Source organism: Microcaecilia unicolor, chromosome 9 (assembly GCF_901765095.1).
Source record: "Microcaecilia unicolor chromosome 9, aMicUni1.1, whole genome shotgun sequence".
Lineage (NCBI taxonomy): Eukaryota > Metazoa > Chordata > Amphibia > Gymnophiona > Siphonopidae > Microcaecilia > Microcaecilia unicolor.
In genome coordinates this window covers 24,036,670-24,060,871 of record NC_044039.1, presented here as the reverse complement: position 1 = coordinate 24,060,871, position 24,202 = coordinate 24,036,670, and the positions used below count along the sequence as shown (strand labels likewise).

At 45.0% G+C, this 24,202-nt stretch overlaps 1 protein-coding gene across 1 annotated transcript in view; it reads left to right on the top strand.

Annotated features, from left to right (window-relative positions):
* Positions 1–24,202, top strand: part of LTA4H (leukotriene A4 hydrolase) — a 51,778-nt gene that overhangs the window by 20,627 nt on the left and 6,949 nt on the right. Inside the window, exons 6-15 of the mRNA XM_030214797.1 lie at positions 1,219–1,271; positions 3,189–3,261; positions 5,402–5,542; positions 8,533–8,556; positions 10,934–11,004; positions 12,782–12,893; positions 14,901–15,045; positions 15,193–15,296; positions 21,907–21,977; positions 23,481–23,535. Of these exons, the coding sequence (XP_030070657.1) occupies positions 1,219–1,271; positions 3,189–3,261; positions 5,402–5,542; positions 8,533–8,556; positions 10,934–11,004; positions 12,782–12,893; positions 14,901–15,045; positions 15,193–15,296; positions 21,907–21,977; positions 23,481–23,535 (849 nt within the window). The remainder of the gene's footprint in view (positions 1–1,218; positions 1,272–3,188; positions 3,262–5,401; positions 5,543–8,532; positions 8,557–10,933; positions 11,005–12,781; positions 12,894–14,900; positions 15,046–15,192; positions 15,297–21,906; positions 21,978–23,480; positions 23,536–24,202) is intronic.

The window sequence follows — 24,202 nt, the reverse complement described above, 5'->3', positions numbered from 1 at the left end:
GCATCACATAGCTTTCCCACATGCATCACTTTGCACTTGCTCACATTAAATGTCATCTGCCATTTGGATTCCCAGTCTCGTAAGGTCCTCTTGTAATTTTTCACAATCCTCTTGCAATTTAACAACTTTGAATAATTTTTTGTCGTTGGCAAATTGAATTACTCCCATCTCTAGATCATTTATAGATACGTTAAAAAGCAGCGGTCCCTGGGGGGGATGGAGGGGGGGGGGAAATAATGGATAAAATGTTATAAAGCTGTTGAAGTCTACGATGGTACAGGGCTGATACAATGGGGTTGAAGTGCACGTAACACTGGGTATATAAGATGTTCACGGTTTTCATGTAAAAAAGCGAAGATTGTTTGTTTAAAACACTCTGTTGTAAAGATTGAAAGTTCAATAAAGACTTCTCACAAAAAAAAAAAAAACCAGCGGTCCTGGCACAGACCCCTGGGGAACCCCATAGTCCTTCTCAATTGAAAATACTTACCATTTAACCCTACTGTCTTTCTGTCTTCTAACCAGTTTTTAATCCACAATAGAACACTACCTCCTATCCCATGACACTCCAATTTCCTCTGGAATCTTTCATGAGGTATTTTGTCAAAAGCCTTTTCAAAATCCAGATACACCATATCAACCGGCTCACCTTTATCCACATTTTATTCACCCCTTAAAAGAAATGTAGTAGATTGGTGAGGCAAGATTTCACTTCACTAAATCCACGTTGGCTTTGTCTCATTAATCCATGCTTTTGAATATTTTGTTCTTTGTAATAGTCTCTACCATTTTGCCCAGCACCGACGTTAGACTTGCTGGTCTATAATTTCCCAGTTCACCTCTGGAACCTTTTTTAAAAAATTGACGTTATATTGGCGTTTCCAGGGGTGAGGAAGAGGCAGACTGGGGAGGGGCATAGGTACACATTTTATTTTTTTATATCCCCTCCCCCCATCCGTGCTTGCTTTTTTTTTGTCTTCATATACTTTGCACATGCGGGGAAAAGCCTCTCCATTGCACCTGTTTGACGGTGCAATTTTCTCTCTATGGGTGCTAAGTCCCCGCAAGCCAAGCGGGAAATCTGGAATCGCCCTTCCCATGGACAAAAGAAAAATCCAAATTCAGTAATTGCTCCCATCAGACCCTTCTCGGCACCTAAAGCTTTCAGCCATTCCATGTAATAATTGGATTAATTTCTTTCTTCCTGTTTTTTGATAGGTTCCAATCCCCAGTTACTTGCTTGCTTTGGTGGTTGGTGCACTAGAAGGCAGGTGAGCTAATACTTTTGTGTGGTACAATAATTTTGACTGTTAATATTTTATCTGTGAAATGGACAGAGTAGCCTAATGGTTAGAGCAACAGGCTGAGAAACAGGGAAGCCCAGTTCAAATACCACTGCAGCTCCTTGTGACCTTGGGCAAGTCGCTTGAGGTCATTTTTCAGCAGTGTATGCATCTGAGGGACAGCAGAGCAGCACCCTGTCCAGAAAAGAGCTGTGTACTGGCGGTGGTCTAGATTTCTAAACACTTTGCATTCCTCCCTCCTCATTGCCATTAGTTACAGGCCTTTGCTGTCTCTCTAATACGTGATGTGCTAGCATTTGTGAATTGGCCAAATACTAAAAAGTACACAACTCAAGATGCAGCCTTGAGGTAGAAAGAACTTTTGGAGATCTGGCTTGGTTCCGCTTCATAGTATTATGACATCCTTTCCTCTAAGACATTTTTGTTGGGCCTTAATTATAAGCTTAGAAATCTTCCTTGAGGGTAGCTTGGAACAGCTGCTTATTGTTTTTTTAACATCTGTAGGCATCTTGCAGCCAGTTTTTAAAATGCAACCAGACACGTTGCCTTTCTTTTGTTTTGAGAAATTCTTAGATTTTTTTTTTTTTTTTTTAATAGCCTCAATACAATAATGAGGGGGGAGTGAATTCCATGGGTTAGGTCCTAAATAACCAAATGCAGTGTCTTTAGAGAGATCGTTGGATACAAGGAGGAGGATCTGTGGCTGAAATTTGTGTCTTAAACCAGCTTGCCCTCCACCGCCTCCTCCTCGGGCCTACCTGAAGCCCTGGTGGTCTAGTGGCTTAACTGGGGCAGGAACAATCCCCAGTCGCTCTTGCTCTTACAGTCTCTGCCATCAAAATGGCTGCCAAGACCATCAGGAGAAACTGTGCAGGAATTGGAGAAGTGAAGAGATTTTGCATTTGGGTGAATTCAGAAATAGTTGATTTTTTAGTTCTGGAGCCAGTCAGACAGAATACAAACTATTTATTTAGAATTTGCTCACACCTTTTTCAGTAGTAGCTCAAGGTGAGTTACATTCAGGTACTCTGGATATTTCTCTGTCCCAGGAGGGCTCACAATCTAAGCTTGTACCTGAGGCAATGGAGGGTTAAGTGACTTGCCCAAGATCAGAAGGAGCAGCAGTGGGATTTGAACCGGCCACCTCTGGATTGCAAGACCAGTGCTCTAACCACTAGGCCACTCCTCCACTATAGCAACATTCCATGTAGAATCTCAAATAGTAGCATCATTCCATGTAAAATCTCAGATAGTAGCAACAGAATCTCTCTATATAAAAGGCACCACCAAGGTTCTATGAAGCCTCCAGCCGGAAGTGTGAAGGGGGAGAGAGATCCAGTTTCCCCATGAGTGTCTGCCCCGCCCTCGCTCTCTCTGTAATACAAACAGTGAAGGAAAAAACACAGCAAAGCACATCGCTCTCTCTGTAACAGTGAAGGACTCGGAGGGGGGAGGGGAGAGAGGGCAGGGACACACACACTCCCACATGCACACAGAAGAAAACCTTGCTAGCCCCCGTTTCATTTGCATCAGAAACGGGGCTTTTTTACTAGTCTCAAATAATTTATTTGGATTTTGCTCACACCTTTTACAGTAGATTCAGGTACACTGGATATTTCTCTGTCCCAGGAGGGCTCACAATCTAAGTTTGTACCTGAGGCAATGGAGGGTTAAACGAGTTGCCCAAGATCACAAGGAGCAGCAGCGCGATTTGAACTGGCCCCCTCTGGATTGCAAGACTGGTGCTCTAACCACTAGGCCACTCCTCCACTCCTCTGTTGATGATGATACATTGAAACCTTCTGTGACCAAGAAAGCAAATGGAATGCTAGGCACTACTAGGAAAGGGCAATGATTTACTCACCCGGATTTGCTCTTTTGCAGGAAGATTGGCCCAAGGACCACAGTGTGGTCTGAGAAGGAACTGGTGAATGAAGCTGCCTATGAATTTGAAGAGGTTAGTTTGGAGGCCCTTGTTGATCACTGGGGTAACTTTTTTTTTTTTGTTTGTTTTTGTTTTTTATTAAATCATGTAACAAAACATTTAACCGATCATAGTCTTCAAAACAGAAAAGGGCTACATCTATTATGTGGAGAATCTCTCATTCTGTTTTAGCTTAATCAGTCTCGTGTTATGCACTGTTCCTTCTGAGCCATGAAACCAATTGTATGTATAAATATATGCATATAATTTTATATAATCCAAATATATGTATTTGTACACTGTACAGACACCGAGCTGGCCCCATGGTTCAGCTGCGGTGCTATAGACCACTGCTTCCTTATTCTGTCCTTGTGAATCCCCCCCCCCCCACCCCACAAACCAGTTGGGTTTTCAGCATATTCACAGTAATTTAAGCAATTGTGCAGAATAGAGGCTTTTTAACTCTAAAATTCTTGGTGGATTACAAGTAAAACAAAAGTCCAATACAATGAAACAATCAATTAAAAAACAAAACATTTTTCCAATTCGCGGTTCTAAATTTCAAGCAGAGTTGTTGTTTGATGCAAATATTTAAGACGGCTTTCTCGTGAATTAAGTACTGTATTTTTCGGACTATAAAGACGCACCGGACCATAAGACGCACCTAGGTTTTCCTCCCAAATTTGGAGAAAAATAAAAGTGCATCTTATAGTCCGAAAAATAGGCACCCTCCCTCCGTTACAGGCACGCACTCCCTTCCTCCGTTACAGGCTCCCTCACACCCTCCGTTACAGGGCGGGACCAGAGAGCTGAGAGAGAGAAGGCTGAGTGAAGAGCGACGTGCACACTGAAGCGCTGCTGCTACCGCGCGTCACACCGACGAGGTGAGGAGTTTTAAAATTTCAACGGAGGGAGCCTGTAACGGAGGGAGATGCCTGTAACAGGGAGGGGAGGGCTACATTCGGACTATAAGATGCACCAACATTTTCCTCCCAAATTTGGGAGGAAAAAAGTGCGTCTTATAGTCCGAAAAATACGGTATATATGAGGGAGATGGTACAGATTGGGTAATGAGGGCTTTCTAAATTTAGGTTAAAAAAAAAAACCCCCATTATTTTCAGTTTTGGGAGCAAGCTCGGTGTGTGAGTGAGCCTCCTGGATTATGAGGCAGGAGGGGTCTCCTTTTTACAACGCAGATAAAAAAAAAAAAAAAAAGCTCATCTCCACCATTTCGTCTGTACGTTGGAGCTGATGTTGAGCTCCAATGGGAATGAAAAAAAGGAAACAGAAAAAAAAACAGGTTCAGGGGGTGTTAATATGAATTTGGGTCTGACTGTTAAAATAATCAGGTCTAATGAAATATTTTAAGATTATTTCACTATATAATTTTCACAAGGTCATACTCCATTTTACTTCAGTGATCAGTAATCGGCGGCAACAGCTCTCAATGACAGTGAAAGTTTTTCAGCCAGGGCAGGGACCCTTTATAGAAAAATGTTCAGCAACAACAAAGAATATCACCCCAATTAAACAAGTCCAACTCTGAGAATCGGATTCCCCCCCCCCTCGCCACGAGAAATCCAATACATCATGAATGTTTCACTTGTAAGGAATTCGAAAGAACACTATGGGCCCTGTTTTTATTAAGAAGCATTATAGGCGTGTTAACGTTTTTAATGTGCGTTAACCATGTACATGCCTACAATATCCCTGTAGGCACCTACATGGTTAGCGTGCGCGCTAAAAACACTAATGCACCTTAGTAAATGGCCCTATATATGGATAGTGTCTGAATACTACGCCCCACTTTGGTCAGAAATTCTGGTCGTGTAGCAACTTGCGTGGTTATAGTCCGCCTGATTTTCAGACCGTAGGAGATCTCCCACGGTCCGCACTGAACTTGGATATTCAACGCCTGCCCGTTTCCAGTGACTGGGATTGAGTATCTGGTTTAAGTTTGGCCGGTCCGACTTTTAACAGGACAAATTGATATTTAGTGCTAGCTGGTTAACGTCAGACCGACCAAAGTATATCCACCTATACTCAGGGCCGCCCAATATGCATATTGGGCATATCCTGAAGACTAGCTGGGGAGGTGGGGGGGAGAGGAGGACCGGCTTGAGAAACACTGGCCTAAAGCTATTTTCTTTAAATAACTTTCTCTCTTTTCCAGACTGAATCCATGCTGCAGACGGCTGAAGATCTAGTTGGGCCATACGTCTGGGGGCAGTATGACCTGTTGGTCTTACCCCCCTCTTTCCCTTATGGCGGCATGGAGAACCCCTGCCTTACCTTTGTGACTCCTACTTTATTGGTACGTATGCACTCCAGAAAATCTTGGCTTTTTAGGAAGAAATGAATGCGATCAGCCACTGGCAGCCTCTTGTTGCAGCAATCAAGGCAGTGAGGGTCTACCAGAGGGTGATACCCCCCAGTATCTATATAGATCACCCAAAGTTGGGTGCGGATCCCAGATCTGCATCCAAACAAAATTTTTTGATTAGACTGTAACAATAATCCATAATTGACACTTTTTTTTAATTGGCAAAAATTAGGAATTGCATGCAGATCTGATCAGCTAACTCTTCTAGCGTGGGCATTGCGGCAGGAAAAACGCCCACGGAAGTTGAGGAAACAGCTGACCCTATGACTGTAGTATAACCAATCAAAGAATAAGGCAGAGAGGGCACTTCCAAAAATGTGCCCCCCCCCCTCCCCCCCCCCCACTCACACACACACACACACTTTTTTGAGCTCCAGCCCTCCCAATTTTTTAAGTCTGGCTACGCGGCGGTCTGGGTGGGGCCTGGCAGCGGCGGTCCTGCCCTAGGTTCGGCTCAGTCTCTCGGCGGCCTGAAAGCAGCAGAGTTTAAGGGGATGACTGTGCTTAGCTATGTTACAAGTGTGATTTGGCAGTATATCGAGCCTTTGTAAATAGTTACTAACCTTCTACCTGCTTCCGCTCTGATCTAGTAATTCATAATAAGCACTGCACAGATCCTGTAAACAAAGGCCTGCAATGAAGCACTGCTGTGTCCTGTCCTCCTCTGAGGCCTACTTCTGTCGTGTGGGGAGGGATGGAACATGGCAGTTATTCATCATGGGCCTGTGCTTGGAGTCTGTGCAGTACTCACTCTGCATTAACTTGGGGTCACAGTGGAAGAAGAAGGGGGTGGGGGCGGAGAGATGAGATCCTGGACAGCTGAGTTGAGAGTGGGGGGTAAATGCAGCCATGCTGCTGGTAGTGCAGCTGCTGCCACAATTGTCCAAAAGATGAAGCCATAGCAATATCTTCCTTCTCCCCCAGGACTCACCTAGGGGTTCCTTTTATAGTCTAGTGAGATGGGAGGGGTACCCTCTATTCCTGCCCTGACTAGCTCTGAGTGTCAAAATGACTCTCTTGACCCCTTAGTAGCAGTCTCATGGTACTTCCACTAGGGGCCATTTTACATATGAGAAGTAATTGCTTCTTTTATATGGCAGGATGACTAATAGCGGTAGTACCACAAGACTGCCACTCGAGGTCATCAGGTCCATTTTGACACCTGGAGCTGGGCAGGAATGGAGGGGCCCAGTCTTGTCCTGCCCCGCCCCTCTCACTAGACTATCAGGGACCCTGCGGGTGAGTCCTGGGTTGGGTAACTCAGTGGCGTGGCCAAGGGTGGGCCTGAGCCCACCCACTTTGGGCTCAGGCCCACCCAGTAGCAGCACACCTATGATGTGGCTGGCAGGGATCCCCAAGCCCCACCAGTCAAACTCCCAATTGTCTCTCCTGCATACCTTGTAAATAGCAGATCTTCACCTGCAGCGGCCCCATAGACTTCCCTCTGATGTATTTCTGCCTATGCAGAAACAGGAAGTTGCATCAGAGGGAAGGATGTGGGGTCAACATGAGCAGTGTGTATTAGCTGCTGCTCGCCGCTGGTGAAAATCCTATGTAAAAGGTGTATGCAGAGGATGGGGGGATGTTTGAGAGATCATATGGCATGCAGGCGACAGAGGAAGAGACCAAATCACTTGTGGGACAAGGCAGAGTTCTTGGGCCCAGGCCCACCCAAAATTGGGTGTCTGGCTACGCCCCTGGGGTAACTGTTGCCACATCTTTGTCTTTGACAGTTAGGACAACCAAATGACATGCATTGGTAGGGGATGCAGGTGTGCCTGCACTGTGTACCGGTGTATTTACTGCAGAGCAGATGTTGAGCAATGACTCCTTGCATTTACCACACAGGCTTTATACATGACGCACCTTCACTGTGAAAGTTAAGCATGTGGCAAGCAGGGCCGTGCCTAGGATCTCTGGCGACCCCCTGCAGACTATCAGTTGGCTGGCGCACGCAGCGCCCCCCCCCCCGGACCTTCCCCGGCGCTTTAAATTTACCTCGCTCCGCCTCCGACGTCTGCGCAGTGTCAGTGACAGCGCTGCCTGTCTGACGTCTCTCCACCATCCTTCCCTTTGCTCGTTCGTTTCCTCTGTGTCCCGCCCTCAAGGAAATGACGTCAGAAGAAGGCAGGACACAGAGGGAACGAACGAGCGAAGGGAAGGCTGGTGGAGAGACATCAGACAGGCAGCGCTTTCGCTGATGCACAGACGTCTGAGGCGGAGCGAGGTAAATTTAAAGCGCCGGGGAATCGGGGATGGAGCGGAGGAGTAAGGTTTAAAACAAAAAAACTACGGCGCGGCGCCCCCCCCTGCGGCGCTTACCGTGTTGGCACGGCCCTGGTGGCACATGCAAAAACTTGCCGCAGTTCACAAAATGTTAAGTATGGGGACCCTTTTACTAAAGCGTATGTATAAAATCAACTTTGCCTTCAGGAATGCTTTCTTTAATAGGCATGAAAGTGTTTTCAGGGTCGTTGGCTTACACATGTTTGTCTAATCTAGCACTGATTATAAACGGCTCTTTATTGGCATTACAAGCTAGTTTCACACTTGTAATCCTAATTGGGCATTCTCATGCAGTTCTTAACTTCTCAGAAGCGTCCTTAATGTGATTATCTAGTAGACAGAATGGGGGTAGTGGGAATCTATTTTGCGCTGCCTGAAATTTAGATTTTTTGCAGCCGCTCGGAACACTTCCAGCTTGCTGTGCTAATACGACAGACTATTTTCCAGGCACTTTAGACAGCTGTTGGCTTTGGCTGCAACTCTAAATTGTTTAAATTCTTTTGTAATTGTTCCTGTTACCATCTCGTACCCTTTTTTCAAAGCAAGAATCTGGTAGATCATGGTTTTATTTCTGAATTTAGACCCAGTGTTTTTCCTAATGTTTATTGAGATTTTCTTGTGTGTTTTTATTATAGGCAGGTGACAGGTCACTATCGAATGTAAGTACATTTATTTTTATATATATATTTTTTTTGTTCCTCCAGGTTAAAGTACTTAAGTGATTTATGAATAGTTTTTGCTTGAAGTTACTTTAAAACAAAACTCTGAACAAAAATAACATTTTTACAAAGGCTTAAGGATAATAATCGTTTGTCTGTCAAGAACTGACTGCCCTGACATCCAGACCTCTTTGCTTCCTACAAGGTCATCCACACGGTCATCTACTTTGTCGTTCTCAGTGGCAATCCTTGGTCGGCTGCCACCCAGGGCGGATCGCCACTCTGCACTCCCCCCCCACACCAGGTGCAGCATGACACCCCCTCCAACATATCACCAAAGCCCCCCCCCCCCCCCCAGGTGCGTTCTTATATGCAGGGAGCAGCCGCGTGGCTGTCGGCTCCGCTGGTTCCCTGCTCCTTCTGCCCCGGAACAGGAAGTAACCTGTTCCGGGGCAGAGGGAACAGGGAACCAGTGGAGCCGAGAGCTGCGCGGCTGCTCCCAGTGCCCCGCCCTGCCCTCGGTATGCCACTGGTCTTTCTCCTTCTAGAGGCCTGTGAACAGCTTGCTGGCAGGGAGAACGAATGCTGGGCGGCCCTTATATTTGTATTCTAAAAGCCCCCTTTCCGGGTTTTTCTTTGGTATCCCTTTGTCTCAATTTTTGTTTTTTAAAGCAAAGGGGAAACTAGATTAAGTGACATGAGAATGAACTTATCAAAACCAAAGGTCTTCGAAAGAAACGGCTTGGAGCATCATGTCCCAGTGGTAACCAAACTAGAAGGGTTTTATATAGAATAAACTAGCGGATTCAAGCTTTACAAGTATCTATGTATTTGTGACTTAGGCCCCGATGCTCAAAACTCGGGCGCAGTTTCGAATAGCGCCGTAAAAATACTGCCAGAACAGCGCAGAAGAAAAAAATGCTAATGAGATGCAAATGTAGGCGTGCTCATAGCGTTAAGCGTTAGGGAGTTCGGCGGGAGGATTGTGCTGGCGCATAAGCAGAAGAGTTCCTGCGGTAAGCTCGGCTCCTGCGTGCATGTGCCTGGTAGAACTCGAACGTGAAGCACACATTGGCGTCTGTTTTCTGCTCCTAAATTATAAGCATTTTATACTTTCTTTAAAACAAAATAAATTTTTTTTTTTTTTTTTTTTTTTACACATGGACGCTTTACATTTAGGTGCAGGAAATACACACCAATGTGTGCTTTCACTTGTCTGTTGTTTCTTACGACCAGCACTTAAGGGCTTCCATCTGTTTCCAAAAGCAATCAAAACCAGCAGATTTTGCAGAAAGAATCATTAGAAATCCTCTCTTCCAACACCGTGGAGGAGTAGCCTAGTGGTTAGTGCAGTGGACTTTGATCCTGGGGAACTGAGTTCAATTCCCACTGCAGCTCCTTGTGACTCTGGGCAAGTCACTTAACCCTCCATTGCCCCTGGTACAAAATAAGTACCTAAACTGCTTTGAATGTAGTTGCAAAAAACCTCAGAAAGGTGGTATATCAAGTCCTGTTTCCCTTAATGCCTGCTCTGACCGGCGCTCTTTTCTGAGCATTGGGGAGGAATACAAAATGAGGAATGTGCGCTAATGCCTGGCAAGCTCGTTGTTTCCCTTGCTAGACCCCTCAGAACATTCTGTACAGGCGGGCGCTAGTACGGCGCTATTGGCCTCTTAATGCCTGCATTTACTTTTGAGCATCGGGGCCTCAGTGCATTCATTTTGAGGTCAAGTAGGTCAAACAGAAGTACTGGTCATCAGGGGTGACCAGTTCTGAGCAACAAGTAGGATGTGTTTTTCACTCGACCATTGAGCTAGGACAGATCACTTTGGAGGCAATTCTGTAGATTTGGTTCCTTATTTTAGGTGGCTTAGTACCAATTCTGTAACAGCTTAACGGCGAGCCTAGGTTGTAATACTGGTGCAAAGTCACATTGGTGCGCCAAAAGTTAGGCACGCCTACTTTCAAAATGGCTGCTGTGGGAGGTTGCGACAGCCATTTTATCTGCTGAGCCTGCATGGGCAGGAGTGACTGGGGATCATTAGACCACCAGAGCTTCTAAGGTAGGCCCAGGGAGGGCAGAGTTTGTGGTTGGGGGGGGGGGGGGAATGGTTTCGACTTTGGTTTCAGCTGAAACAGAGTGACAAATTTCGGCCACAGATTCAGTTTCAGCCGAAACTGAAAATTCTGGTTTCAGTCATCCTCTACCTCGTGCCTATGATTTTTAGCATTGGCTGTACTGTGGATATTTAATTCAGAAATGCAAGTTGATCCTTTTCATTGTGTGGGTTGTTTTTTTAATTCTTCGCTGCATTAGTTGACCTCCTGATTTAAGGGTCTGTTGACAGGCTTTTCTTTCATGTGTTCTTTGTCTTAGGTCATAGCACACGAAATTGCTCACAGCTGGACAGGAAACCTTGTAACAAACAAAACTTGGGAGCATTTTTGGTATGTGTCTAGCGCAGTTCACCATTTCCCTGCGCCTAGCAGTGCTCAAGATGAATTAAACTTAAATGACCTAAAGGGTGCTTCCCACAAAACAGAAATAATTCCTGACTCATTACATAACCAATCACTCGCTTGCCAAAACTTTCACATTTTGCTGTTTTTTCCGCTGTATCTATTCTGCAATCCTCTGATAAGTTACACATTTTATTTATTAGGATTTATTTACTGCCTTTTTTGAAGGAATTCACTCAAGGCGGTGTACAATAAGAATAAATCAAACATGAGCAATAGGCAATTAGAGCAGTAAAAATATTCAAACAACAATACAAAGTATGGCATGGTATACTACTTGCAATGACAACACAATACGTACTAGAACATTATAATTGGTAGTGAAGGGTAAGGCAAAGTTGTAACAGATGAGTAAGAAAGTAGGAAGAATTAGAAAGTAAGGTGATTGATTTGAAGAAAGTTGCACGTGAGGTCAGAGAGATGGTTAAATATCATCTCAGCTAGGGTAGGAGTGGATAAACATGTCCCGCTGCAGTATGTGCAGGCCGAGCCAATCCTTGTGTGAGTGAGACTAACAAGTTAGTTACTTCTTCCATTAAAGGCTTGGTTGAAGAGCCAAGCTTTCACCTGCTTCCTGAAGTAGAGGTAGTCTCGGGCAATGCATTCCAGAGTGTGGGGGCTACTCCAGAGAAGGCTCGCTTGCGGGTATCACATCCTGTAATCTCTTTTGGAGAGGGTGTAGTTAGTGAGTCCTTGGGAGGACATTTGTCAAACGGGTGGTACCATATAAATCTCAGCTGTCTTAAGGTAGATGGAACATCACCAGCTTTACCATGCCTTGTCTGCTGTTTGAATGAACCAGGAAACAATAATCATTTTCGACTGTTAACATTTGTGACTTCAGTCTGGTCCTTCTGAATATCTTCCGCTTGACTTGTTTCCTTGTGTGTTTTTGCGGGAGAATTGGACTCTTTGTTGTTTGAATGAACCACCCACTTCTAAAAAAAACCTCTGATGTTTAAATGATTTTACAAATTTTTTTTTTTTAATTTTTAACAATTTTTTGTTAAGTCATTCATAATTGAAATTTTTCAGCAACTTCACTGTTACTTGTTTTAAGTGTCTGGGCCAAGATCGCAAGTAGTAGTGGGGTTTGAACTGGTCCTCCCTCATTCTTAGCCCAGTACTCTAACCATTTGGCTGCTACTCCACTGAACACCGGTTGTGAATAAATGCCAGTATAATACATTTTTTTTTTTTTTTTTTTTGAGTACTGCTAACTGAAGCACACTTACACTTTTAGGTTGGACAATTTTTTATTTTTATTTTTTTGAAATGTATCTTTATTGAATCAGCCAAATAACAGTATAGTCACAGAACTGATATCAAGTAATTTTTGTTTTGACATGTCCTCCCAACCCACCCTTCCCCCCCCCCCCCCCCCCCACATCCTTATTTCCAGCTATCCAATCCGATCTAGGACAAACCTTTACTAATGGCTTTATGATCTTGAATATTTAATTTTGCTTTGCTTTTCCTCATCTTTTTGTATACGTTGGAAGAGAGGCTGGCGGGTGCTTTGCAGTTTGTTTCCTGTTTGTTCATCACATTCGCAGTACAGTCTTTCCACAGGCTTGGTCGTGACCCTTGGACGGTACTAACAAAGTGGTCCCAGCTTTTAGTTTATTTTTCATGACTTTTTTTTAGTTTCTGTGACGTGCACAAGACTTGTTCTAACAAATAACATTGTTTGCTTTTCCTTCAGGTTAAATGAAGGACACACAGTTTACCTGGAGCGCCGGATCGGTGGCCGCCTCTTCAGTGAACAGTTCAGAAATTTCCAGGGTCTGGGAGGATGGAAGGAGCTGAAGGATTCGGTCAGTTTGTAAAGATATGAGTACAAAGAAAAATCCTGTCTCGTCTGACTTTTCTCAGGCAGTCGTGTGAACCTGTAGTGAAACATTGATGCTCTGCTCTCACACAGAGGCACTAACCAGTGGCACATCATTTTTTAAGAGACGGTGCTGTCAGGTGGTCAGCGTATTCTCCAGCATCGCTGCATGTAAGATGGTAAAGAACATGGAGGTCCTTTTTTACTAAGGTGCACTGAAAAATGGGCCGCGGTAGTGTAGATACATGTTTTGGGCACGCACAGAATTATTTTTACAAAAAAATGCCTTTTTAAAAATTTTTTGCCAAAAATGGACATGCAGCAAAATGAAAATTGCTGCGTGTCCATATTGGATCTGAGACCTTACCGCAAGCCGTCGACCTAGTGGTAAGGTCTCGGGGCGGTAATGGTCTACGCGCGTAGCTGCCGTGCATCAGAAAATTAAAAAATATTTTGCGGACGCGCACCAAAATTGAAATTACTGCAAGGGCCGTGCAGTAACCGGGCGGTAACTCCAATTTGGTGCGCGTTGGGCACACGTAGGCAGCTACGAGGCTTAGTAAAAGGGCCCCATGATTCCTAGACGTACTCCCACTGGTCTCGGTGCAGAATTTCCAAGGTGTAGCATAAATGCTCAGACTGTGGCCCTTATTTGTACCCCACATTTTCCCACCTATTTGCAGGCTCAATGTGGCTTACATAGTACCGTCAGAGGCGTTTGCCTAGTCTGTTGATAACAGATACAAGGTTGTATAGTGATCGTATGAGGTATAAATGGAGGGTCGGAAGGGATGAAGATTGCGTGTTGTCCAGTACGATTATAGTTTTCCTATGTTGCTAGGTGAAGAGGTTTACGTGGGGTTGTTGGGGTAAGCCGTGTTGAAGAGGTTGGTTATATATATAAAGAGAGATTTGCACATGCAGATTGGCTACACATGCAAATATCTATATTTTTTTTTTAAAGCTGTTAATCACATGTGGAGATCTATACCACATCTATAGTTCAAGGCATGCCAAAAATCTAGGCATGTATTCCTCATTTTACAAGAGGACTACATGTGTTGGGGAAAAATTTTAGGACATTGCCCACATATGCTCTGAGGTATGTAACAGCGCCAGCTTGAAGGGGCAGGTGCAAGGTCAATTCTTTCATCCCCAATCGGATTTCACCCTCCAGTTCTGCTCTAGCCAGGGGTATGGGCAATCCCCAGTTGCCCCTGCTCCCTGCAGCTCTGGGTTCAACATGGTGCCTTTTCCCCCTAGTGGTAACCTACCAGTATTACTGGTACAGGTCAAGCTGCCAAATCCGGGTTGAGGGGGTCATCTGCTGTGGGGCCCATCAGATGAGGTCTTGATGGGGGTATTGATATTGGGATCAATGCTGTTGGGTGGGGGGGAGGGTGAAAGGGATCGATGCTGTCTGGAGCAGTGACATTAAAAAGTTGTGCCCATTCACAGTTGAGGAAGAGCAGGTTCCTCCCCTGCCCCCCCTTATATATTTAGCTTTTTAGAATTGCTTTTCCTACTGGACATGATGGCAAATATAGTGCAACCCTGCACTTCCTTAAAGGTATTGAACAAGGGGCTCCATAATCATCAGAAGCTCTGCAAAATACAGGGAGTTGTGGATGTCTTAATTCCCTTCTCTGTGATGTGTCTAAAATGGACTTTAAAATCCTGATGGGATGTGACTAATAACTTGAAGCTGAAAAGGAGGAGATACAGGTTCAGGGAAATTGCAAGAGTATAAGAGTCCTACTTGGAAGATGGGGGGGGGGGGGGGGGGGGGGAGCAAAAGCACAATTGCCCTTAATACTGGCGGGGTACTCATTTTTGCTAATACTGTGTTCAAGGCTCAGGTGATGACCAGCCTGGTCCAGATGTTGGAGCTTCAAGTGTACAGATTCTGTCCTGTTTGTGGCCAAAGTCTGGTAAAACTGTTGTGCTCTGATTTTCAATGATTGTAACCTGTCCACTTTGTTTTCTGGGATAGGTGGGAACCTTTGGTGCCACCAACCCCCTCACCAACTTAATCCCCAGCCTGAAAGATGTGGATCCTGATGAGGCCTATTCTTCTGTCCCGTATGAGAAAGGCTTTGCTCTTCTCTTTTATCTTGAGCAGCTTCTTGGAGGACCCGGTAAAGACAATTACATCATTTTTCCTTCTTACTCTTTCATGTGATGCTCTTTTTCTATAAAGCCTACTGGACTTTTGCAGTTGGCCAGGTTTCTCCCAGTTCTCCCATCTGGCACTGACCCAACCCCTTTGTGTTCGTTGTCACTAGATGTCTTTGTGGGATTTCTGAAGGCATACCTTCATGCGTTCGCCTACAAGAGCGTTATTACTGATGATTGGAAGACATTCCTGTACTCGTACTTTAAAGATAAGGTGAGAGAACTTTTAACACCTTTCATAATTCTGCCTCTATAGAGGGCAAGGATTCACAGAATAAATTCTAACACTAGCATAGCTCAGAATGCAGCTTTGCTTTTCACAGTGGATCTGTGTAGATGTTTGTCTTTTGACTTGGGCAGCATCTACCTGTTGGGCTTCCAGTTTAATCTAGAAAGCAGCTTCTGTTGAGCTACAGTATCATGAGCCTTCCTTCATAGTATGTGAGCTGATTTTTCTCTTATTATATCCCTGTCTCCCAAACTGTGCCTCCCTCAGGAAACCCACCTAATGTGGGCCCTTTTCTATCCATTAGGTGTTGCCACAAAAAGTGATGTTGAGACTTGTCTTCTAGATCAGGGGTTCTCAACCCAGTCCTTGGGACACATCCAAACAGTCAGGTTTTCAGGATACCCACTGAATGTGCGTGAGAAATTTGCATACAATGAAGGGAGTGTATGCAGATTTATTTCATGCATGTTCATGGTGGATATCCTGGAAATCTAACATAAGTATTGCCATACTGGGAAAGACCAAAGGTCCTTCGAGCCCAGCATCCTGTTTCCAACAGTGGCCAATCCAGGTCACAAATACCTGGCAAGATCCCCAAAATGTACAAAACATTTTATACTGCTTATCCCAGAAATAGTGGATTTTCCCCAAGTCCATTTAATAATGGTCTATGGACTTTTCCTTTAGGAAGCCATCCAAACCTTGTTTAAACTCTGCTAAGCTAACCGCCTTTAAAAAAATTTTCCACTCATATAATGCCATTCAGGCACATCCTACGCACTGCCCCACAATTGTTTACATACAGCGCTGTTCAAAAATGCACTTGACTTTGAAAGTTAAAAAAAACGTATCTTTGTGGCGCTGCCCAGTTCACGTGAAGAGTGGTTACACCCCAGCTTGTTAAAACATATGTGCGGTCCCTAGTTACCATGTTGTAAAATGACTTGCTGGATGTGTCCCGAGGACTGGGTAGGCTCAAGTAAAAGGTCTCAGCGTCCTGCTGTCCCAGATGGGTGGAGGTTCTTTCACTTCGGTACAATTTAATTTTAATCGCATGTACTATGAACTCCCATAACAAAAACTATGCTCGGACCTCTTGATTCTCAACCGTTCTGAGAGAGTAAAAAGTGATGGCTAGTCATACAGTAAGTGTCAGCTTTGTGGGTGCTTGAGTACCCCCAATATTAAGCAGCTGCCTTCACTGTATCCAAGAAGGGGTAATGTTTTGTTATTTAGCCCCCTTCCCCTTATGGTTTTAAAAAGTTGTCTTCTACGGTTCAACTTCTCAAGTCGGTCTCGTCTCTGGGTATTGTTCTCTGAAGAACCAAATGCCAGGAGGGTTATCCAGACAGGCTCTATGGAAGCAGGTATTGTACAGAGAACAGTTACTGCTGGTTTGGTTGACATTATCAGTTCAATGTCCACCACCTGCTACTTGACTAGAGTTTCTTGGTTTTTGTTTTGGGGTTTTTTTTCCCCCTAGAAAGACTTCTGCCAAGTTTTGTGGTAGAGACCACAGATTCTTGATGTGATTTATTCTTAGAGACTTCATTTACATATTAACTTTTTTGCTATAACAGAACAAGTTTGTTTTTTTTTTTGTTGTTTTTTTTTTGCACATGGACCTGCTCCTTAGCATTAGAAACCAGTTAGGCCCATAAGCTGTCAGCTGACTGTCTCTATCATTTTTTCCCCCTCTATATTCCTGAGCAAAGAGAAGTGTGTTCGGCCTGTATTTTTCTGTAGACCTTAGGCCAAGTATTAGCTGCTGCCTGTGTCTTCTGCATTTAGCTATGTAGCAGTACATTCCCTTCCCCTCTGTACCGGCTCCACAAGAAGGGCTGGCCCTGGATTAGGCATCTGCCTAGGGCAGCAGTATTTTAATGGGTGGTAGAGCAACAGGAGTGCAGCATTTCATTGCCCTCTATTCCAAGGCTGAAGGGACGTGGATTCAGTGCTGGTGCAGGGTCTTTAACCATAGGTGAGGGCTGCCATGTCCTGCTTCCCCTCACCCCCCCCCCCCCACAAAAAATCCCAAACAGGGTATGAGAGTGCTGCAGCAGGGGCATGTGGTTGGACAACATACCGGTACCAAATTCATTTTCCCTTCAGCCCCAAAAGAGGGAGGATGGCAGCAACAGTGCAGGCCCAGATGAAGGAGGGGGGGGGGGGGGGGGGGGGGGGGGGGGAGAAAGAGAAGCTGATGGTGAGCGCAAGGGCATAGGAAAGGAGAAATGTTGATCACATGGGGGGGAGGAAGGGAGGTGAAGGGAATATGCTGAACTATGACAGGGGAAGGTTAAGGCCTTGAATTGCCCCTGAGGTGGGAGGAATGGGACACAGTTCACAGCTAAATGTTTACCTAGGGCCTTGGTCTTTACTTCCAGTGCTTGGGGACTGCCAAGAGGCCAGGTTTTCAGGATAGTCATCATGAATATGCATGAGAGGGTTGCATGGCTACTAATTCCATTACATGCAGATCTCTCGCATGCATATTCATTAAGCATATCCTGAAGACCTGGCCCTTTTGGTGGCTCTCGGACTAGGGTGTCTAATGGCTAGGGTTGACCCTGTCCACAAGGGGGTTCAAAGGCCACCTCCACAACATCCTAGGCAAGCAGAAGCCAGGCCCAGAAACTGAACCCAAGTTTTCTGCATTGCAGTATAGAGCTGATATTGACTATTAGTATAAAATAGTTGGTATGGTAACTGCACCAGTTTTGTCTAATACAAGAATCAATCGTGTATGTTGTAATGATCATAATAAACCAGCTTTATGCATTTGAGACTTGTTCTAATTCAATCATTTATGGCAAGGGCAGCCTATGAGGGTTGTGGGGACTCATTTGCCTAAATCAATAGGGGCTAAAAAGTGGGGCCATGTGCAAAGCACAGTCACTCAATAGTACGGCTTGGCCTGGTCTATGATCCTACGCCATAATTTGTGATTTGGACTTTAGTTTACAAGTCATTTAAGGGAACTTGTAAAAATCACTGGGGCCGTTATTCAGACTGCAGGAGGCAGCCTGGCTAAGTCCCGCAGTCGGCGGTGATTACGGATATTCAATGCCTGGCCATTTCTGGTGATCGTCATTGAATATCCGGTTTATTTTTTGGACGCTGTAAATTTAGCCGGCTAAGTTCATAGCGGCCAAAGGTAGGCCCGAGGTTTATGTGGCCCCATTTGGCCATAAGACTTAGCCAGAGTTTGAATATTAGCAGCTAGCCGGCTATATCATGCTGACCGCCAATATTCAGCAGAAGATGGCCGGCTAACCCCCACTGAATTTTTGCAGCTAGCCGGTGAAGTGCTATTTAACCGAGTGGGAGCCATTCCTGGCTGGTTAAATAGCGCTGAATTTTGGATGGATTGAGTTTAGGGTTTTTCTTTCCTTGTTATCAAACAAGACTCCCAATTAGGAATTTGGAATTTATTAATCTAGAGAGGTGGAGGAAGCACAATGAATGAATAAATAAAACTCCTGAGCCTTCCTGTGCTTTAGAAGAAAACAGGACAGAGGGTCCAAAGTACAAAACAAAAGTTCACGATACAACAAACAGCACGAAGAGCCTTCAAAAACGGGACACAGTTCCTTTTAATTGTAAAACTAACAAAAAAGGTCAATCTTCCAATATGGACCCGACACGGGCCTTGTTTCGGTACACAGCACCTGCGTCAGGGGTCAGATGTGTTCTGATATAAAATAGATGTTGTGTGCAGCAACCAAACTTCTTCCTTGTGCATTAAAACGTTTTAAAAAAATAAAAAATTTGATCCTTTTCTCAAAGAACGAAGGGACCTTTTTGTTCTTAATGTGCCGAGCGACCAAGTTATAAAGTGCATGGAATTCTTTTTATTTATGATTAAAGGAACTGTGTCCTGCTTTTTGTTTTTATCTTGTGCTTTGGAAGAAGCCAGATTGCTTGGAAGTTCAGAAAAGTATACTTGGTGCTTTTCTAGCTCTGGCATCCTTATTTTTGTTACATTTGCACCCCGCGCTTTCCCACTCATGGCAGGCTCAATGCGGCTTACATGGGGCAATGGAGGGTTAAGTGACTTGCCCAGAGTCACAAGGAGCTGCCTGTGCCTGAAGTGGGAATTGAACTCAGTTCCCCAGGACCATATTCCACCACCCTAACCACTAGGCCACTCCTCCACTGTTGCTACTATTTGAGATTCTACATGGAATGTTGCTATTCCACTAGCAACATTCCATGTAGAAGTTGGCCCTTACAGATCACCAATGTGGCCGCGCAGGCTTCTGCTTCTGTGAGTCTGACGTCCTGCACGTACGTGCAGGACGTCAGACTCACAGAAACAGAAGCCTGCGCAGCCTTCTACATGGAATGTTGCTAGTGGAATAGCAACATTCCATGTAGAATCTCCAATAGTATCTATTTTATTTTTGTTACATTTGTACCCTGCGCTTTCCCACTCATGGCGGGCTCAATGCGGGTTAAGTGACTTGCCCAGAGTCACAAGGAGCTGCCTGTGCCGGGAATCGAACTCAGTTCCCCAGGACCAAAGTCCACCACCCTAACCACTAGGCCACTCCTCCACCTAGAGGGACTGATTTGTTAAGTTTTCTTCTAGTCTGTGCCTGTTCACTCTGGTTTTTGAATACAGATTTTGATAAATGGGATGCAGAAAACTGGTGAAAGATTTTAACTCAATAGGGTGGAAGCTGGCAAAAGCTCTGGGATGGGGGGGGTGGGGGTGAGAGTTTGGAATTTGGAGCATACTGTGAGCATTGCATCATCTCCTCATCCTGGTTAGTGCTGTCCATATTGTGTAGATCCCTGAGCAGCTTCTGACCGCTGTAAATGGAGTTGCCTGTTCCCTTCCTGGCTTTGGTGGCAGATGGTTCCAGCTGTCACTAAGCCTGCGGCAGCCATGCTAAATGATCTCTGTTCAGCCTCTCTTACAAAGAGCTGAAAACCGCTTCACTTGTTCATTGATTTCTCTCTATAACAGTCAGTTTATTCTGCTGTCTTTCAAAGTAACCTTCAAGCGCAGCAGAGGCAGAATATGGTTCAGTGACACGATACAGCTGCACCTCCTCTCAGCACACTAAGCCTGCCCGAATGTCATTCCGTCCTGGATGACCACATGGTTTTTTTATTTGGCAGCATAATCATTCAGTCGCACTGTGCCTAGCTCAGAGCTGTCCTCGGCAGAAATGGGGGCCAGCTTATGAATTGTACAGCTGTGTACTCTTGTACTTAGATAACACGCGAGGAGACAGGTGCACTTTCCAGGTAGTGCCTTTAGTCTGTGGTATAGACTTCAATAAAGATAACTATATTGGTTGACAGACTGTCAAAATGAAGGAAGGGTTGACTTTATCAGACTGACCCAATGGGAGGCCTGGCTGGCATTAACCCTAATCTTATCTTCCAGTTTCACACTGCCACCGTAAACTCCCTGCAAATTAAGTCACAGGGAATCCAGAAGGAAAGCTTGTGACATTGGAACTTACCCTGGTGGTAAATAGAAGAAAATACTGGAAGGCAGGGTGGTCCCAAAGAGACCCTGCAGGAAGAGTGATCCTTGCTGTGAAGTGTGTTGATGCTGTAGTCCGTCAGAAAAATGATCTTGGTTGAATATAGGGGGAATTTTAATAACTTATTTATACTGTGCTCACTAATACGGGCACAAATCGCCTCTAGAGCCTGCATTTGGTTCTGAGCATCGCCCCCTCCCCCCCCCCTCAAAAATGATTAATGCAGAGAGATTGCTGCCTCTGTACTTAGGGGCATTTAGGCATATAGAGGCTGATATTCAAAGCAATTTAAGTGGGCTGGTCCTGGGAGCCATTTTAGACCGGCGCCGCAAAGGGACTGTGCTTCTGTCCCCAACGACTCCACTGGACCACCAGGAATACAGGTAAACCCAGAAGGAGGGCCTACCTTCATGGGGGGGGGGGGGGGGGGGTCTTGATAAGGGTTGGGAGGGAAAGAAGGGGGGGACATTGGCAGGGGGGGCTCGGGGGCTTTAGTAAAAGAAATAAAAATAAGTTATGTGGTCCAGCCAGTTGGATATTCAGCTAGGGCCGCTTAACTTGTATGCGGCCTTGCTGAATATTGGCTGAGTCCATATAAGTGCCGGGTACCTAGCCCACCCAAAAATATCCCCAATATTCAGTGCTGGTGGCCAGACATGGCCCGGCACTGAATATCGGGGGATAAGTTAACTGGCGGCGATCAGCAAAAAATGCTGATCGCCGCTGGCTGAATATTGGGGAGATAGATTTCCAAAAATGGCAAATATGCCAACTTGTAACTGCCAACACAGATATAGATATATATTGTTGAGTTGCCTCTGTGTTTAGATGTTGACATATGTAATTTGGCCACTCGTGCCGCAGATAACCGGTATGCACACGCATGCTTATAGTTTAGAAAAGGTTCTACGCTGCCAGATTCAATACTGTCAGAACTGCACGTATGACCAGAGTCTGCATTCCAGCTAAAATGGGGCTGTTGAAGCACATTTGTTTGACATTGTGCTGAATGTCTAAGGGCTTTTTGAAAATTGACCTGTTATGAGGTTTTAGTCTAAATGGATTTCCCTGTATATATATATATATTGTAGGTGGCCATCCTTGAGAAGGTTGACTGGGAGGCTTGGATGCATAGTCCTGGTATGCCACCGGTAAAGCCAACGTAAGTTGTATATCCTTTCTAGTTCTTTAACCTCCTGGAATCTCAGAACCTGTGTCCCGCTGATCCTTTTTACCAAGTCCTCTTCTCTCCAAAACTGATGGAAGCTGCAGGAACACAGCAGGAAGTTTGTTCTTTTGTCCAAAAATCTCAGCGGGGGAGGAGTAGCCTAGTGGTTAGTGCAGCGGACTTTGATCCTGGGGAACTGGGTTCGATTCCCACTGCAGCTCCTTGTGACTCTGGGCAAGTCACTTAACCCTCCATTGCCCCTGGTACAAAATAAGTACCTGAATATATGTAAACCGCTTTGAATGTAGTTGCAAAAACCTCAGAAAGGAGGTATATCAAGTCCCATTTCCCTTATGACATCACAGTATCAGAAGTGAGCCAAGTATTGGGCAATCAAGCCATTGTGACATCACTGATGAGGTTGGCTCAGGCATTGGTGGAATGAGGCATTATGACATCACAGTATCAGCTGCAGTGGAGGAGTTGCCTAGTGGTTAGTGCAGTGGACTTTGATCCTGGGGAACTGAGTATAATTCCCACTGCAGCTCCCTGTGACTCTGGGCAAGTCACTTAACCCTCCATTGCCCCTGGTACAAAATAAGTACCTGAATATATGTAAACCGCTTTGAATGTAGTTGCAAAATACCACAGAAAGGCGGTATATCAAGTCCCATTTCCCTTCCTTTTCCCATTCTAGAATGAAATTAGCATTGTGTAACCCTCAAGACTTTGGCAGCTCTTGACAAGAAGCTACCATTGGAGCATTGTTATCAGCTCATTCTGCACTGACCTGAGGAACGTGCTTTAACCCTTGCCAAACCGAGTAGCATAACAGCAAGATGCAGGACTAGTGGTGAACCCTGCTGGGGTCCAGGGCAGAAATTTAGGGGGAGACCCTAAAGGCTGGAAATTTCAGTTTCAGGCAGGGTTGGGGTCTCCAGACAATTGCACCCCTTTCCCCCAACTTGGTCCTTTAGCAAGGTGAAATCTGGCCATGTGCTTTGAGCTCGGAGAGAATGTCTGTTTGCAACGGGAGCAGAATTTTTTCTTTTAACAGTGTGTGATACCAGTACTTGATCCAGCATGAACAATATCACCTCATAGGGCGGCATAATAGAGCCCTCTGCTTTTTCATTAGGCTGTAACCGTAGCTTATAACAGGGGTCCTCAGTTCACAACCCAGCCTGGCTTTCAGGATTTCCACAATGAATATGTATGAGATCTATTTGCATTACTGCTTCCATTGCATGCAAATAGATCTCATACATTCATTAAGAAAACCAGGCTGTGCTGTGGACCTCAGACTGGATTGAGTTACTGGCGGTGTCGGCAATGGGGGGGCTAAAATGTGCCCCCTCACCTTGGCTCTGGACCCCCCTACCGTTGAAGTCTGGCTACGCCCCTGCTTATAACATTAGAAATAGCATATAGTTTGTCATCTTCTGTTTTTATTATGTACTGCTATAATTGTTACTTTCTTGTTTGCACTGTTTACAGGTATGACATGACACTGGCCAACGTTTGTATTGCCTTAAGCCAGAGATGGATCAAAGTGAGTATTTTAACAACGGATATTTGAGACGCACACGCTGAGGAATTTTGTAACTGGGTGGCTTCTGAAAGCACTATTTAAGGGGCCCTTTAGAAAGGAAAATAGCTGCCTACTTTTAATTTAAGGTTGGTGTAAATTCCCGTTCTGAGGTGTAGTAAGAGTGCTCATAAATTTATAATTTCGATGTGTACTGGGGTTCTCTGCTTATGCTCCACCCATGCGCTTGCCCACCACTGAAGTATGCACCATCAAGCAACCTGTGTACTTTATTGTGATTTTACGCGTTCGTAACTAAAATACCCCCACCATCACCAGTTAGGCGCTTAGGGGTCCTTTTACCAAGGTGCGCTGAAAAATGACCTTGTGCTGTTGTAGGCGCGTGTATTGGACCCACGCAGGTCCATTTTTCAGCGCACCTAAAAAAAAAGGCCTTTTTTTTGTGTGCCGAAAATGGACGTGCGGCAGAATTAAAAAGTGGCACACATCTATTTTGGGACCAAGACTTTACTGCCACCCATTGACTTAGCGGTAAGGTCTTGCGACTTAACTGGGCGGTAATCATCAGCACGTGTACACTGCCGGTTAGCGCCATGCGGTAGAAAATAAAAAATATATTTCTGTCACGTATATTTGACGCACGTAAAAAATGGAATTACTGCTCGGGGCT